Source organism: Pleurodeles waltl, chromosome 9 (genome assembly GCF_031143425.1).
Source record: "Pleurodeles waltl isolate 20211129_DDA chromosome 9, aPleWal1.hap1.20221129, whole genome shotgun sequence".
NCBI lineage: Eukaryota > Metazoa > Chordata > Amphibia > Caudata > Salamandridae > Pleurodeles > Pleurodeles waltl.
The window spans coordinates 252,659,417-252,675,362 of NC_090448.1; the positions used below are offsets into that span (position 1 = coordinate 252,659,417).

General features: G+C 40.7%; 1 protein-coding gene across 2 annotated transcripts in view; it reads right to left on the reverse strand.

The window, feature by feature from the left end:
* Positions 1–9,658: 9,658 nt before the first annotated feature.
* Positions 9,659–15,946, reverse strand: part of TAMM41 (TAM41 mitochondrial translocator assembly and maintenance homolog) — a 236,417-nt gene continuing 230,129 nt past the window's right edge. For both annotated transcript variants that reach the window (XM_069206661.1, XM_069206660.1), the window contains exons 8-9: positions 12,445–12,536; positions 9,659–11,547 (exon numbers count right to left, since the gene is read on the reverse strand). In XM_069206661.1, the coding sequence (XP_069062762.1) occupies positions 12,460–12,536 (77 nt within the window). In that variant the 3' untranslated portion in view covers positions 9,659–11,547; positions 12,445–12,459. The remainder of the gene's footprint in view (positions 11,548–12,444; positions 12,537–15,946) is intronic.

The window sequence follows — 15,946 nt, forward strand, 5'->3', positions numbered from 1 at the left end:
TGTTACTTATTTCTATAGTTGGGTGTCAAACTGGTACTAATGATAGTGTTATCTTGTGTAAAGATGACAAATTATTGAGGTAATACTGTCAAAAAATGTACCGCATTATGCTGCATAATTTGCCTGCTCTTGATGTATAATTTAGTCAGTCCTCCCCTGTCGCAAATTCCACTGGCTTTGCTCTAAACCCACAGGTATCAAGCAGGAGAAATCCGTTCAGTGGAAAGATTATGCAAGACACTATTTTGATCAAAGTTGTAAAAAATTAAGTTCTCAGTGTTAAATTTAGCTCTACTTTCAGTTTAGAGTATACAGCTGAGACTTGATCTCAAATCGTTTTAAATACTACACTATCAGTAAGGCCCACTACCAATACTATATTATAGCATTTCTTCCCAATTTATAGTCCTGAGCTGCATAATGAAGAAGAGGGCCTTTATCAACCAACCAGCCTGAGCTAGATGGGCTATAATGCACCAAGAAACCAACGTATAATGCCATACATTAAACGGGGAGAAGCATTGGAAGGGTGGAGCAAACGGCCTATACCGATCAGTATTGCCTTTCTGCTGTTCCGTTGTCTTCAATGGATGTCCAATCATTTCATTGTTCTGCTATAGCACACATCCCCTGCCAATGGTTATATCTGTTATTAAAAGACCTGTAGGTGAATTACAGACCCCCAGGGTGAGGGCCTACAACAAGTAAAATCAATCAACAGTTTTTGTAAAGTGCGGGTACTCACCGTGAGGGTCTCAAGGGCCTTCAACAACAGTATGAAAAAACGCAAACTGCTGTTAGCACAATTAGAACGATCCATACACTGATGGTAGAATGTTCTAAATTAAACAGAAAGACAACATTGCAATGCTGGAGCAGGAAGTCTCTATCAATAATTTGTGGCCCCATGCCACTTACTTGACTTCAGTGGCGCTTCATATAGGCTGCTGTTCTAATTAAGTGCTACTGACTGAAGATATAGGCAATATTAAGGGTGCATTTACCCACTAAGGCAGTATTAGGCACAAACCGCAGACGAGGGCCCATAAAGAGAGGGAGAGTCATTTAGAAACATTGGACCTGATTTGGATTTCGGCGGACGGGATATCCGTCACCGTTGTGAGGGAGTACCACGCCCGCCAAAATCTAAATCATCCCATTATTGTCTAAAGGTGAGGCAAAAAAAAAGCTTTTAGCACCTGGCCACAGCTCCTTAGCGTTCCTCATCATTGAGCAACTGTTTTCACCACCTCCGTGGTCACCTGCTTCTCGGCCTGGAAAAACACGTCAAAAGTGTCACCCTTTTTTTTTGTGCAGTAACCCCTGGACTTCATACGGATCCATAGACATTCAAGTCCAACCCATAGGAAGGACACTTGCTAGAAAAAAAACCACAGAGGTCTAAGGAGAGAGGAAGATGTGTGCAATCGGACAGGTTTAGGAAGAGGGGCTATATCAACACGACGGATAGCAGACAGGCTCAAAATGCCTTCTAAGCAGGCCTATTCCAGTAGCTCTTGCCCACAAACGAAACGTTGTGACTGAGTATGGAACGCATGCTTGAAATCATTAGTAATACATGTTCCTGCACATAACGATCCAGACACAGAACTAACACGAGGTACTACTACTACTACAGATTTATGAATGTGCTTAATATTAGAATATATGACCTGTAAACATAATATGAGAAACCTCAGTGATGCAATGTGGTGCTAAATTAAAATGACGGTGTAACAAAAACGAAGTCGTATTTCCTACCAGTGCCACTGCTGCCACATTCATGTTTTCAAGTTTGTACCGTGTGTGCATTCTGTTTCCACATTTGCTGTAGTAAGAATGAACTATGCCACACATAGGAAAACATAAACGTAATTATTAATGCAAAGAGGTAGCGCAGAGAGTTAACAACTACAGTAATTCACAGGAGGCATGTCAATTACATCATTTGTACAGGTACGGCGTTCTGAGAAAGGACAACCTGAAATCTAGGAGACATCTATGAATTCCCACAAAGAATCCTCAAGCCCTTTTTCTTTACGAGATATATTTAGACAACACTATATTCTAGGTTGTTTTCTTTAAGGCCGTGGACACTGGGTTTGCCACAGGTGTAAACAGTGGACTATCGTAAGTGTGGCAACAGTAATATTTGGACAGTCTGCTCATGGTTCTGTAGCACGATTTAAACCTATGTCTAACTGTGGGATGACGTTTACAACATTATTTGCACCCATTTTGCATGCACAATTACGATTTGTACACAGGTCTGCACAGGAAATTACTACCATTTTGAGCCTAGTGGTAAATTCTCAAGTAGAACAAGGAGCAGCATTTGCACTCAACTGCTAATAGGTACAAGCCTAAAATCAAGGCATAGATTGAGTTTGCAACAATTTTATACTAGCGATCGGATTTAAATAATCCAGTTTGTGTTGAATAGCAGGCAAACATAGAAGCCCTTCCTGTGAGGAAGGTTAGGAGGATACAGAGGGTCTGAATTGCAGTAGACCTTTGGCAGGTATCCGCGTATCTAAGTTTTTATTGGACTGTGTGTGTCAAGTACAAATCCTGCAGTAGACATTGCTAGCTCGCCTTTGCACCACAGCTGAAGCCTCACCTTTGCACTAATTCCGGCCTTTTTGTCTGAAGGCTGCCAACTTTGTGTGAACCTGGTGCTGAACAATTTTTTTGTCCTTCAAACAATGCAGTTGAGGAAGAACCCAGAAAAAATAAGCACCGTTAAAAAACAAATCAACAGTTCACAATGAAGCGTTTTTCTGATACACCAAGAAGGTCAAATACTTCACCTTTGAACTTAGGGGCTGATTTAGAGTTTGGCGGAGTGGGTAGTCCGTTGCCTGTTTTATATTTGGGCAGACCTTAAGTATGTTTGCGACAGAGCTTAGTATTTTTGGTCATGGACATTATCTATCGGGGAAGACTGGAAGATGTAGCCAGGCAGGGCTCCACCAGACAAGATACATTTATCGCGAGGTCCAGCTGAGTCCATTTTCTGTGCAGCAAAATGCTCTGAGTGACAAACCTAAATTTCTTACCTGACTTGGATATAAACTCCTTGAAACACAGCTCAGCAATTTGTCCCAGTCCTATTCGACGATGGAAAAAGATGACCAAGCCCCTCTTCTGTCCTGCTGCTGGAAAAGTTTCTTCTGGTCAGTCTTTCAGTCCCTAGCTCTTTTAAGACAGATAGTTAGGCTTCAGATTTCTTTCCAGCCAGATCTGCAAAAGAGTTCAGTCTTCGATGGTGAGCTGGGCCCTCTTGGAGTCAGGAGTCCTTCAGCTTTTTGTGCCCCTGAAGTAGGCAAACAGCAGTTAAACCACTTGACTCACGGAGAGCAGTTCCAATCTCTGTGTACCATAAGGAGTCAGAAGTTTTTTAAGTTAGTCCTCCTCTTCCAGCAGGAGTCAAGAATCGGCTTCATTCTTGCAGGGTCTTTTTTTTCAGGTGCAGTTTTTTCAGGTCTAGGAATGTTCTTTAGAGGTGATGGCGAGGTACAGAAATAACTCCATATACAAAGGGAGAGAAAGAGGAGAACATGAAAGCATACCTTCCTTGTTCAAGGCAAAAAAAGTGTTTTTGTGTTTTGGGTTTATTTCTTTATTGCGAGAAGAATGTTTTCAGAAGGAGAATTAAGATTTTGGAAAGGTGGCCGCACCCACAATTTATCGTGGCATGCTTCATCGCAGGTGACCTCTCCGCACCAGGGCAGGTAAATACCACTGTTGTGGATTCACCTTATGAAGGGAGTTCCTAGGCAAGACTTTTCTGGATCACAGTAAGGGTCCAGATAAAAATATCTTAAGGTTATACCCAACAAGGAGTTTCCTATAATCAATGGGAACCTTAGATATCGTTAAAAACAAAACAGATAAATACAAACCTGCAATAGTTAAATTACCCTTATAGATAACCCAACCTGTTTCTGACGGATATTTTGCCCATTCTGGTCAGCAGCCTTTTTTCAGGGCTCCTAGGTTCCCTGGCTGCTTAATCAAAAGTGCCATGCACAGAAATGAGCCTAACACTCCGATACCTGTAATATTTCTCCCATTAGTAAGCAGTCAGTGTGGATTTGTGCTTGGCTCGTCAGTGCAGGGGGCACAACCCCTGTAGTCAGATATTAATCAAGGGGTAAGTGGTGCCATCAAACGTATTGCTTTCCCGCTGCTGAAACCAGCAGGGGTGTAGGAGTCCTGAGGAAGGCAGCTGACCCGAGTGGGCAGAATATCTAGCCAAAACATGCCAGTTTATTTGGCCCACCTTTTTTAGTTGACCATTTTTGATAAAGCATTACTAGATCCCGAAGGGCGGCACAGCACTTTACAACTAATCATTCAACGAGGCTGCAAGAACATTTGCACACCATTTGGTGGTCGTATAGATATACATAACGTACAGTGGTGAGGCAAGCAAGAGAAAACTGCATTTGTAGTCGGTAGTATGGCAAGTAAAAGATACATTCATTTCTGGACAGGACCAGTACAATATTTACTAACTTCAGGAATTTGAAAACGTTTAAAGATGTAGGCCTGAAAACAATGCGTGCAACAGAATCATACACGTTTTCCAGTGTACTACTGGAAAATGTGTTATTAATTCAATTTTCGCATGAGAAAATAGACGTGTAAATGTGCTCAATTCAAAAATTCCCAAGCAAGGGCAAACACATTTGTTTCCTTTTTCTTCGTAGAGAATATATTTTTCCTAATGGGGAAACTCCTTGCCATATACACTCACCAATTTTAGGGGTGTTGATTTTCCCTTCCCAACCTGGAAAACAGAGTTCCACATGCCCTTATCAGTAATACATTTCCAACTTTTTCAAGAGTGGAGAAGGCCAGAGAGGATTTGTTCAATCCCCCCAATTGCATACTTGTGGGTGTGGAGAAATGCACAGGGCAGTCCTGGGATGTCTATGTCCTGCTACTATGGGTAGATTTGCTCAGGCGAAAATATTTCTGTGCCTAAATGTGTTAAAGAGATTCCCAAACGGGTTGTGCACTTAAGAAAAGGCTATTTGTGTAAGAAAACTTACTCCTACAAATAGCTTTATTAATTGGGCTGATTGTGTGCAAAAATGCATTAAAAACACAGTTGCAACTGTTAAGTGAGACACTAATGGCTGCATGGTGTGACGTAGAGGTGGATTTAGAACACGTAGGCAGAAGAGCTTCATGGAACGCACACGCTGAGACCGAATCTTGACACAGGAACGTGTTCTCGCAACTATGAACGTCCAATGTTTGCAGTGCTTGTCAGTTTTGTGACACATTAGAGGATATGATGGTTGATTAGTAGTATCCTCTGGACTGTAGTTATTCCTTTCCGGTACTGTGTATATTTTGTGGTGATTTCGATTTCAAAGCACCCTGCCCTCACAAACAAGTTCGCTCTGACAATGAAGTAACTTTTTCACGCTCCTTGAATTTAAAAAAAAAAAAAAAAAAAAAAAAAAGAGGAAAGCGCCATGTTGACCTAGGTTAGGAGTGTGGTATGCAAAGGAATAAATACACACTTAATGGAAATCTATTGCCTGCTAAAGTAGTTGTAGGGGAGTCAGCAGCAGCTCCAAAAGAGGAACATTTTCCTGCTAACACCACCTGGAGCATCTGTTTCAGCCAGAGAGAAGGTAATGCTTCCTGGAGACAGATGGTGATAACTTTGAAGGTGAGGTGACGTACCTTCATATGTATGGCAATATCAACTACTCAAATTTTAGACTAGATTATTAGCGAAAAACAGAAGAGCATACTCCAGTACAACTTCAAGGCAAAGACGTTCTTCTGCTCTATACGACCAAACAACCGTGTAAACTGAAGTCTATGGCAAATCAGAAATTCAGTGACCAAACTGGAGTACAAAGAACATACAGTATAAAAGTCAGTGTAGAAACATGTCAAATGCATTAAGTCGTATGGCTAATATCTTAAAAAACGGCAAATCATAAGTTAGAGAATTTAGGGCCAGGTGTAGCAAAGGTTTAGCGACTCGCAAACTGCGAAAAACGACGTTTGCGAGTCGCTAAAGCCACTTTGCTATGTTGAAATGCATTTTGTGAGTCGGAACCAACTCGCAAAATGCATTTCCGAGTCGCAAATAGGAAGGGGTGTTCCTTTCCTATTTGCGAGTTGCAATGCGATGTAATTCCATTTGCGACCGCGAATGCGGTCGCAAATGGACTCGCAGTTACCATCCACTTGAAGTGGATGGTAACCCAGACACAAACGGGAAGGTTCCCCTTTGTGTCTGGCATAAAAAAAAAAAATTCAGAGCAGGCAGTGGTCCAATGGACCACTACCTGCCCTGAAAAATACCGAAACCAAAGGTTTCGTTTTATTTTTCAAAGTGCAGCTCGTTTTCCTTTAAGGAAAACGGGTTGCACTTTGAGAAAAAAAAACTGCTTTATTTAAAAGCAGTTACGAACATGGAGGTCTGCTGTTCCCAGCAGGCCTCCATCCCCGTGAGTGCCCTGAATCGCTATGGGGTCGCAAATTGCGACCCACCTCATTAATATTAATGAGGTGGGTCTTTGCGACCCCATAGCGACACGCAGACGGTGTCTGAGACACCGTTCTGCATAGCAAATTGCGAGTTGCAATTTGCGAGTCAGAAGGATTCGCAAATTGCAACTCGCAATTTGCCTTCTTGCTACATCTGGCCCTTAGCATCGCTCCAAAAGGTGTCAAACTAATGTGCTTCTAGTGAGTGGGATGTATTTGTTTGTACAACGTCTGCAAATGGGTAACAGAGTAAACAGAGACAGCTTCATCCTGTATTGACAAAGCAACATCCTCCATTCCTCCAATGTGTTATAGCATGAATACATTTTCTATAGCAGTTTGCATTTGTAATGTACAGCTCACCTAATGGAAGTAACTTTTGTCCAGATCTACTGTGGCACAAAACAAGCACATTTGGCTGTCCGTGATTTTGGATTTCAGTTTTTCACCAAATAGTATTCTGACACATTTTTGTCTTCACGTCATTATATAATTGATCCCATCTATTTATTTTTAAGGTTTTAGATTCCTTTCTCGTCTAGATAGGTTTGTTTGATGAAGGCAATGGTGACAAGCTGCTGCAGATACAATCTTTTGCTTGAATGGAATACTTATCTGCTTGGCATTGCATGGGACATATTTGATAAACACATTAGGTCCTGATGTTTTGGTGTGCAGAGTTTCATTCAGGTAATGTGTCTGTTTGGCTGGGTTGATCTCCCTTGCAGTTTCTTTTGTTCACACATTCATAAGGACAGCATAAGTTCATCATTTTCGTCTGGCGTGTAGTGAATCCTGATTTCTTTTCAATCTGCTTTCCTGTTGGTGCATTCACTGTACTGGCAACCTTCTTTCCTCGGGTGGTTTCTCGTTCTCTAACTATGTTTGTGAAAGGAGCTACCGCTGAAAGTGTGTGGTACATGGAAGACAACAGGGGGGTGTTCATTTTGGAGGCAGCGCCTTTTCCTCCACATGTGCTGCCCAATTGTTTTCTGAAAATGTTTCACTATGGAGGATTTATTAATAACTCGGTTGTCTCTTAGTCATCAACCGGTATGTAGGTCAGGTACTAGTCTGACCTGCTGGACTGATTTCCATTTTTTCTGCCGAGTTCAACTCAAGGAATATTTTAAGGCCACTGGTTTATCAAATATAGTGGTCCAGCCGTCAAATGTGATTTTGTATTTGTCTGGATGTATTTTAACAAATCGTAGCTTGTGGTATCTCCTAGTGGGCATCATGTCCGTGACTGTCATAATTCTTGACACAGTGGCTTTTACGAGGTCCTGTTATATGTAAAGTTGCTGCCTGCCCCTGGAACGTTTAAACTTGAGGAATTATATGATAACGCCCCTTGTTCAAAGGAATAGTTATGGTTGTTATTTGCTCAGGCTTAGGTAGTGAGCTCTTTGGATGTTTAGAGGCCTTCTGCTGGTAACTCCAACATCTTTGGCAGGTTTGTTAGGAAGCATAAACTTCCATTCAGTCAGTCTCCTCTTTCCCATTTGTCACCATATAGCCTGATACTGTACCCCCTGATTTTTATTTTCCAAATCTTCCTGAGCTCGCTGTAGTAAGTGGAATTGGAACTCCAAGTCTTGTGGCCTTCTTGAAAGACATTCAAATCAACTGTGGTTTTGCTGTCACTGATCCTGCTGTCATCTAGTTTTCCTTAATTTACACATACCACGGCAGAGGCCATGAAAGGTTTAAGTGACTTCATTTCCACCATGAAGCATACTATGGTCAGCTCATTGGAATTCTTCATGGACTATGGTGGGTTGCATTTATGTATATTACAGCTTGCATTGAGAGTGGTAGAAAGGTATTTTTTTGATCCGAGGCCTTGTCAGAGGAGGATTTGTGACTTGTGTTTCATCGAGGTCGATATCTTTAATGCTGACATTTAATCTTTTCTGCATTAGTTACAAACTAGATTAGATACTTGATTATCCTGGTTGATTGTGATCCCATGCTCTTCACTTGTCTTCACGGTTGCTTGTTGATATGCTAGTTTTTTCAGTTTTTGATGTTTGCTTCATACCTTCTTGCTTGCTAGTTCACCTAACTTGAGGTTTGCTAATACTATATTATTTACCTGCTTGCTTAACAACTTGGTTGTTCACTGTGTAATTAGTTTAGTTACAATCTTGTTCACTTGTTCCTAATTGCCTACTTGCTTATTAATCTGCTTACTTGTACTCTTGCTCACTGGTTAATTTTGCTTCCCTATTATATTTGTATACTGTGCGCCTTGTTTCTTGCGCTGTGTTTTTAGCATTCTTTTCTGTCGTGTCTCTTCTTTCTTGTATCCTTATGTTCAGTCTCTGGCTTCATGCTGCTTGCTTGATTTCTTAAGGACTAATTACTGCTTACTTGCTGGCCACACTATGGTTAGTCTTACGTATTACTTGCCTTAACTGTTGGTTTATTTACTTGATTCACTTGTTTGGTTTGCTGGCTTGATCCTGGTTGCTTGATTTCTCACTTGCCTAGGTTGTATCACGTTCTCGGTTTGCTAGTTGTTACTTGCTTGAGTGTAAGTTTAACCAGTGAGTTAATGGTACTTGTCGTTTCTTATCATTTATTTATAAAGCAGATCAAAGTTCTTGTGAATCTGTTAATTCCCTCTATGTTAGATTGCAAAAATGCACCTGTACACTGCACACCAGTCAGGCTCTATAACCCTGTCTGACCTTAAAATGGTACATCAGAGGACTTCAAAATGCTACCCTGAGCAGTTGCCAGCGGTTAGACTTATTGGAATCATCCCTCTCATTACCACTTGTGAGTTTAATAAAACATAAAAAAGGAAACAAAAAAGGCTGTTTTGTTCAAAAGTTAAACATAACGTGATCATTCAGTGTTCTTTAGAGATGTAAAATAGTACCGCATATATTGCAATGCCAGCACTCCATAGAAGTTGGAATGATACACCAACAGCATGTAGTGACATGTAATGCTCTTCTCAGTGTAGTCAAAGCCCACTTTATGTATAAAAAGGATTAGTAACAATAGGTCTAGCGAACACTTGTGCTTTCAAGCCAGACATGAAAAAAATTAAAGGGTGGCATGAGTATTATGGTCTACACAGCTATCTTGGGTTCTGGTGCAATTTATAAACAAACAAACCTTCAGACTTCTTGTTTATTACATTATGAGAACGTCTTAAAGGCATCTGTCGACCACATTACACAGTTATTTGATTTGCATTGTGTTTATCTAATAAAACATTATTTGTTATAAAGGACTGCTCTTAGAAATTAGGAATTGAAAACAAGAGAGTATTGCCTCCAAATTGTATACCTTTTTCAGAAATTTGGTGGGTAACTCATATGATCCAGAACTGATGCCATATATACGTGGTTTAGATTATAGAACTGTGAACTGAAAGCAACTGTTCCCAAATGATTTCACTGTCTTATATCAAGGAGGTACAGATGACATGGAGGCAAGAGTACATACCAAATTTGGGAAGGATAATAAACGTCATGGAAAACGTGATTAAGTGTGAAATGAAGGATTCTAAATTTATATCACTTCATTTTACCTATACACCCACAGACACAAACTCTTACCATATCCATTGTCTCCTCTTGAAGTGTTTCCCAGTGACACTTGGTGCATAACAACCCCATCTCAATTTCTAGATGCATTCTGTATTTCAGTAGAACGAGGTCAAGAAAACAGTGCATTGATGTAGCTCATTCTGCTCTCAAAACAAAATAAATCTATGCATTTTGTCACTCATTATCTATTTAAAACACTTAGGGTAAAACAACTACCTTTGGATATTGGACAAATTCACTAGAGTAGTCCCATTCTTTAGACATTCACATCAAAAAACTGAAACAAGACGTTTCTTAAATAGTTAATATTCCCTCTTTGATAAACTCACACACACCTACTTAAATGTGTTCACTATCACACATGCCCAATTCTTTTTTGTAAAACAATATCTTGTATGCCTTACAGAATTTGCTTTGAGATACACAAAACTGTTTATTAATGCAAAATGTGAGCAACCATAAATTATAGCAACCAGCAATGGAAATTAGGGAATTAAAAAGTGTCTCAGCACACTGAAGTACAGCAAAATAGTCGTAAGGATGTATTATAAATATTCCTAAAACAAACCACAACTTTGCAAATTGGTATTTCATCTCCGCATAAACTGAATTCAGTTGTTTTGACTTAAAGTTTAGCTTAGCATAGTTTATGGTGTCTCTGTTATCGACTGTTGTTAAAAGTGATTTTCTATTGATCAATGGTTAGTAAATCAACCAGATTACCTTAAACCAGTCACAAAACAATTTTGGAGCTGCTTTTGTATGTTTCCAACAGTACATAAGCTACACCGAATTAATGTCTAATTCATTGTATACCCATTCATTACAAAATGCATTCTGTTAAACTAAATTAATTGGTAAAACGATTCATCCTCAATTTTCAAATCACGAAAGGGAAAACAATATAGATAAGTGGGTGGAAGGTGGAGGTAGTGTCTGGTGTTATTCTACAACTCATACGATTTGTTGTTATACAATAGCATTACAAAATGTTAGAAACACAGTGATAATATTTATGCATAGAAGTGCTTGCAAAAGGAAATAACAGTGACATCTACATCTCAACTCTCATAATTCATGTAGAAAGGGAAAACACGGGGGGTCGGGAGAACGAAAAGTTTAAACGTCAAATATGCTTCAGATTGTACATTTTTGCACAAATGATAATTCTGGCACATGGGTGTCTGGAAAATGGACTATAGAGCCAAGGCTGTGCATGTCCACGAGAAACATATATTAAAAAAAAATTCCCGGGAATAAATATGCATTCTGTACATGATGTCAATTATTTTGAGACTTCACATTGTAGTGAAACAAACATATGCTTAAAGTTTACACTGCAGATGTCCACTGCTGGTTCATGCTTTGGTGACTGTACCCGTTTGACACTCTTGCTTGACTTCTTGCAATGATTACTTTCTTCCTCTCTTACTGGTCTTGACACAGAGTGATGCTATGTTACAGAATAAGAGGAACAACATGGAATCCATTAGAAACTTGTAGAGAAATTAATTGTGATCTCATGGTACAGAAACACTAAACGGATTCATAGTTTTATAAACAATACTCTGCTGGAGGGCAGTTGTAGCCAGCCTTAATATAAAAGCAACAGATACACCAGGATCAGGACCCAAAATGAGAAAATCTATTGCCAATCAAAGAGGTATTAAGGGAGTACAGAGAGGCGCAGCTCCTCCGCATGGGCGGAGGAGCGCCCCCACCTGCGCCCCCCCCCTCACCAGCAGCAACCGCTGCAAATCCTTTTACACGAAAAGGATAATGAACTCCGTTTATTATCCTTTCCACGTAAAAGGGGTGGGGCATTGGGGGTGACAAGCTGAGGGGAGTGCACTGTGCAGTCCTCTCAGAGCGCATGTGTGTTTGGACGGCTGTCTCGGGCCAGCCAAACACATGCGCACAGGGCTTTCTCCAGACCAGCAGCACGGGTCTGGAGAGAGCCTGCACAGGCTCCCAGTCTTCCTGGGAGCGCCCTGGCTGGGCACTCCCAGCCAATCCTGACGCTGCTCTAAGCAGTGTCAGAATTGGCACAGAGCAGACTGGGAGCCTGTGCCTGCAGCAACGACGGGTGAGGAGCCCGGCATGGGAGGAAAGCAGGTACATTTTTCTGTTTGTTTTCCCCGCGCCCTCCACGTCACCCTGTGCTTCCAGCCCGCCCAGGCACACGAAATGGTCCTGAGTACAGAGGCCTTAGGGGACTTATAAGTCCCCTAAAAAATTAGCCCAACTCTTAACACAATAAACAAGCAAAGTACTTCGGTATATAATAGCACAATCATTTTTTTTTCTTCTAAAAGACTTGACCATTTATTCACATTCACTAGACACGGACATTGCAAAAGAAAAATCAAGAGTCCTTCTTGCGCCATCCTTTCCACATTTTGAACATTTTCCTCATGCTGTATGAAACCGTCTTCTTCACACCTGTAAAATAAAACAGATTTCTTTAGGACCCTCCCACTAAGAATGAACAATTCGAATTTGACTTACAAAACATACTGCTACTGCCAAAATACAACAATATTCTCACCTAATGTAAACATAATTACTTGCAGACCCAACAAATTACATTATTGCCTTGCTCTTTTCAAATAGCAGGTCGATGCCACTGTTCATCCATGGCTCACCAGAGATATAATTTGGAGGATTTGACTAAGGTAAACGTAGTGGCAGACAAAGTGATCGAAGTTTTCAAATTGTAGTTTGAAGTAGGTAGGAGTCAAAAATAAGAATAGCCCAAACAACAGTCAGACCGTGATAGACCTCAAAAGTATGGAACTCACTTGATTTGTAATAAGACCATTGAAGGAAAATAATTTATATATAAAACGTGACAATCAAACGAACGTAAAAATTATACTACAGAATGTTTACCCTATACTGTACTATGTTCATGTAACCGAACCTACATTGGCAAAACAGATTGGAAAAATAAGATCACGGATAATGAGAACAAATCTAGGAAAAAATGTAAAACACCAAATGCAGCCTTAGTTGAATATTTCTAAAATGCGAACCCCTCAGATAAACATATTCAGTGGACAGTGCGCTGACAAGTCACCCAAAATCCCAGAGGTGGAATGAGAGAGAAAAACAACAGCTCAAAATAGAAGCCCGCATGAAACTAACTTTTGACTCATACCACGCAAGTCTGAAAGCAATAGAATTACAAAACGTATTCTAACCCAGAATAAATTATAGCTGCCACCTATACAGTAATGGTCAGAGGGACTTACGTGAGATGACAGATAAAAATCCATACACAAGCTAATCAAATTACGTGGGAAAGGAAAGCTACTAAACCAAGACAAAGGGTAAAATCCATACAATATATACGTCCTCCCGAACCACAACTCTTTGCTGCATTCCACAAAACAAGATTCTGATGGCCAAGTAACCTACGAAACATTCTGCATAAAAATTTAGGAGTGTGTTCTCACCACTAGATGCTCACCTCATACGTAATGACGTGAAATAATTCTATTACACATCTTTTAAAAATAAAACACCCAAAATACATATGCTCCATCGAACTACAACCCAATTAAACAAGGACCTACTTCCCGAGGAATCCATGATACATTCTTAGTTATAACTTATGCAACAATGTTCCCACCGGTTCAGAGTCACATGGAAAGGTTTCCACAGACCAGTTAAGAAAGTAGGATAAGCCCACTAGAAAGTCTGGCGCCTGCACAAAATTGTCATCCAAGGACCTGCTTAACGGTTAGAACCTTTCACTTTACTCCTCAGAAGCCTGCAAACTAATCTGCAGAATGCCTAAGGTTCATCGCTCAGCCCCACCCTCTTTAACACATGCATGATCCCTCTGGCCAATGTCACAAGACAGCAACATCCTCTCCTTCGTAGACAACACACAGTTCATACTCTTCCGCTCAGACAAGAGCCCGAACACAAGAAACAAGTTTGCTGCCTGAATGAACTAAGTCACTAACAGGATGAAAGCCAACTGTCTCAAGCTCAACACAGATAAGGCAGGAGTAGTGATCTAAGCAAGAACACCTCATCATCGGACTCTTAATTGGTGGATGAACTTGGACCAACACTCCTATCCAGAATCCATGCCAGGAACCGCAGAATAATTATCAACTGTAAACTGGACATGATCACACATGTCAACACTGTTACTGCATCCTGCTTTCACACCCTGAAGATGATAAGAAAAATCTTGAAATGGCTCCCAAGCAACACTAAAAAAACTGTTACTCAAGCCCTAGTCACCAGCAGGCTGGACTGTGGGAACTACACTGGGATCACCAAGCAACTAACTAGAAGCCAATAAATCATCCAGAACTCGGCAGCCAAACTCACCTTCAACCACCCACAGAGAACTCACATCAGATTGCACCTCAGGGGACTACACTGACTCCCAATACACAAACACGCTCAATTCAAACGCCTCATACACACACATTCAAGGGCCCCACCTACCCGAACAGTCCATCTCCTTCACCAACCGTCCAGACACCTCCGCTCTATAGGACTCCTACTTGCACACATCCCATGCATGCACAGAACCAGATCAGGAGGACAGGTGTTCTCTTAAATCGCTCTTAAAGCATGGAAAGACTTTCCACTCCACATTAGAACCTTGTCCTCTCTTCTTGAATGCTGTAAGAAACTAAAGACCTGGCTTTTCAATTAACCAGCCTACCATAGGCAGGGCTAGGCGTACACACAAATGCTCAGTACCAGGACACCCTTGTCGGTGAGAGAGCTCTTTACAAATACACATAACATAACATTATATGCATCAAAACAAGCTTGTTGCAAGAAAAATCTCTGGACTTCTTAAAATCAACACAAAATGTGCAGTGCGCAACCAGAAGACCACCCCCAAAATTCCACTGTAGACTCTACCAGGGTCAGGCAACCAGTGAGAGAACCTAAACAACCCAAGTAAACCGACCAAGAAAGGAGCCCTGTAACCATAGGCACCAAACTCCATGTTATACCAAACCGCTAGCACTGATCTGACTTTAAAACACACCAAAGCAACCTAAGGCCGTACAGCCCTAGGAACACCAGGGAACCCTGAGCTTGTGCCCCCAAACTACAAGACCCACCATCCATTCCCCAATGTTGATTGTTGATGGTAAGCTTATTAGGTAAGCAGGACAATTATAAGCTCACTACTGATTTAACGTGTACCATAGTCACTGACATCAAACTTACTTACCTTCATATATCCACAAGCACGAGGACCACCAAATCTCTGCATGAGGTACCTGTCAACTTCTTGACAGATTCACTGAATTTTACAGATCCACATACTGAGCAAATAGTTACAGCTTTATTTTTCCAACTATGCAAGTCTGGACTGTTTCCTGAGGAAGACCCAAGGAAGTAGGGACAAGGGTCAGAATGCAACGCATCAACCAGCTAACCCAGAGGACCTACCCGCAAAAAGAGAGGAAACGAATACAACACAAATTAAAGAGTTTCTTGAGCAAACAGTGGTTTGCACTCCATTATGTTTCCATGCTGGACTATTTTCTAAATTAGAAAGCATATGTAAGAAATCTCCATTTAAAGGACAATATAAAGACTGCTATTATGAACTATACTTTTAGTACCAGGTTCTAATCCTAGCAATACCAACAAAGAACCAGCACTTTACTTTGTATGCTGTATGTTTGCACTAGATTGGCACTGAGAAGGAATGTGGTCTTAAAGCAATATGTATACATTAAAAAATATTCTTTTTAAGCTATAAGGTTGCAATGTTTTCAAAGATGATCAAGCTACAAAGACCTGAAAAGAAGAGTCATGACAAATACTTCCTTTAAAAGTAACTAAATTATTTTTTAATT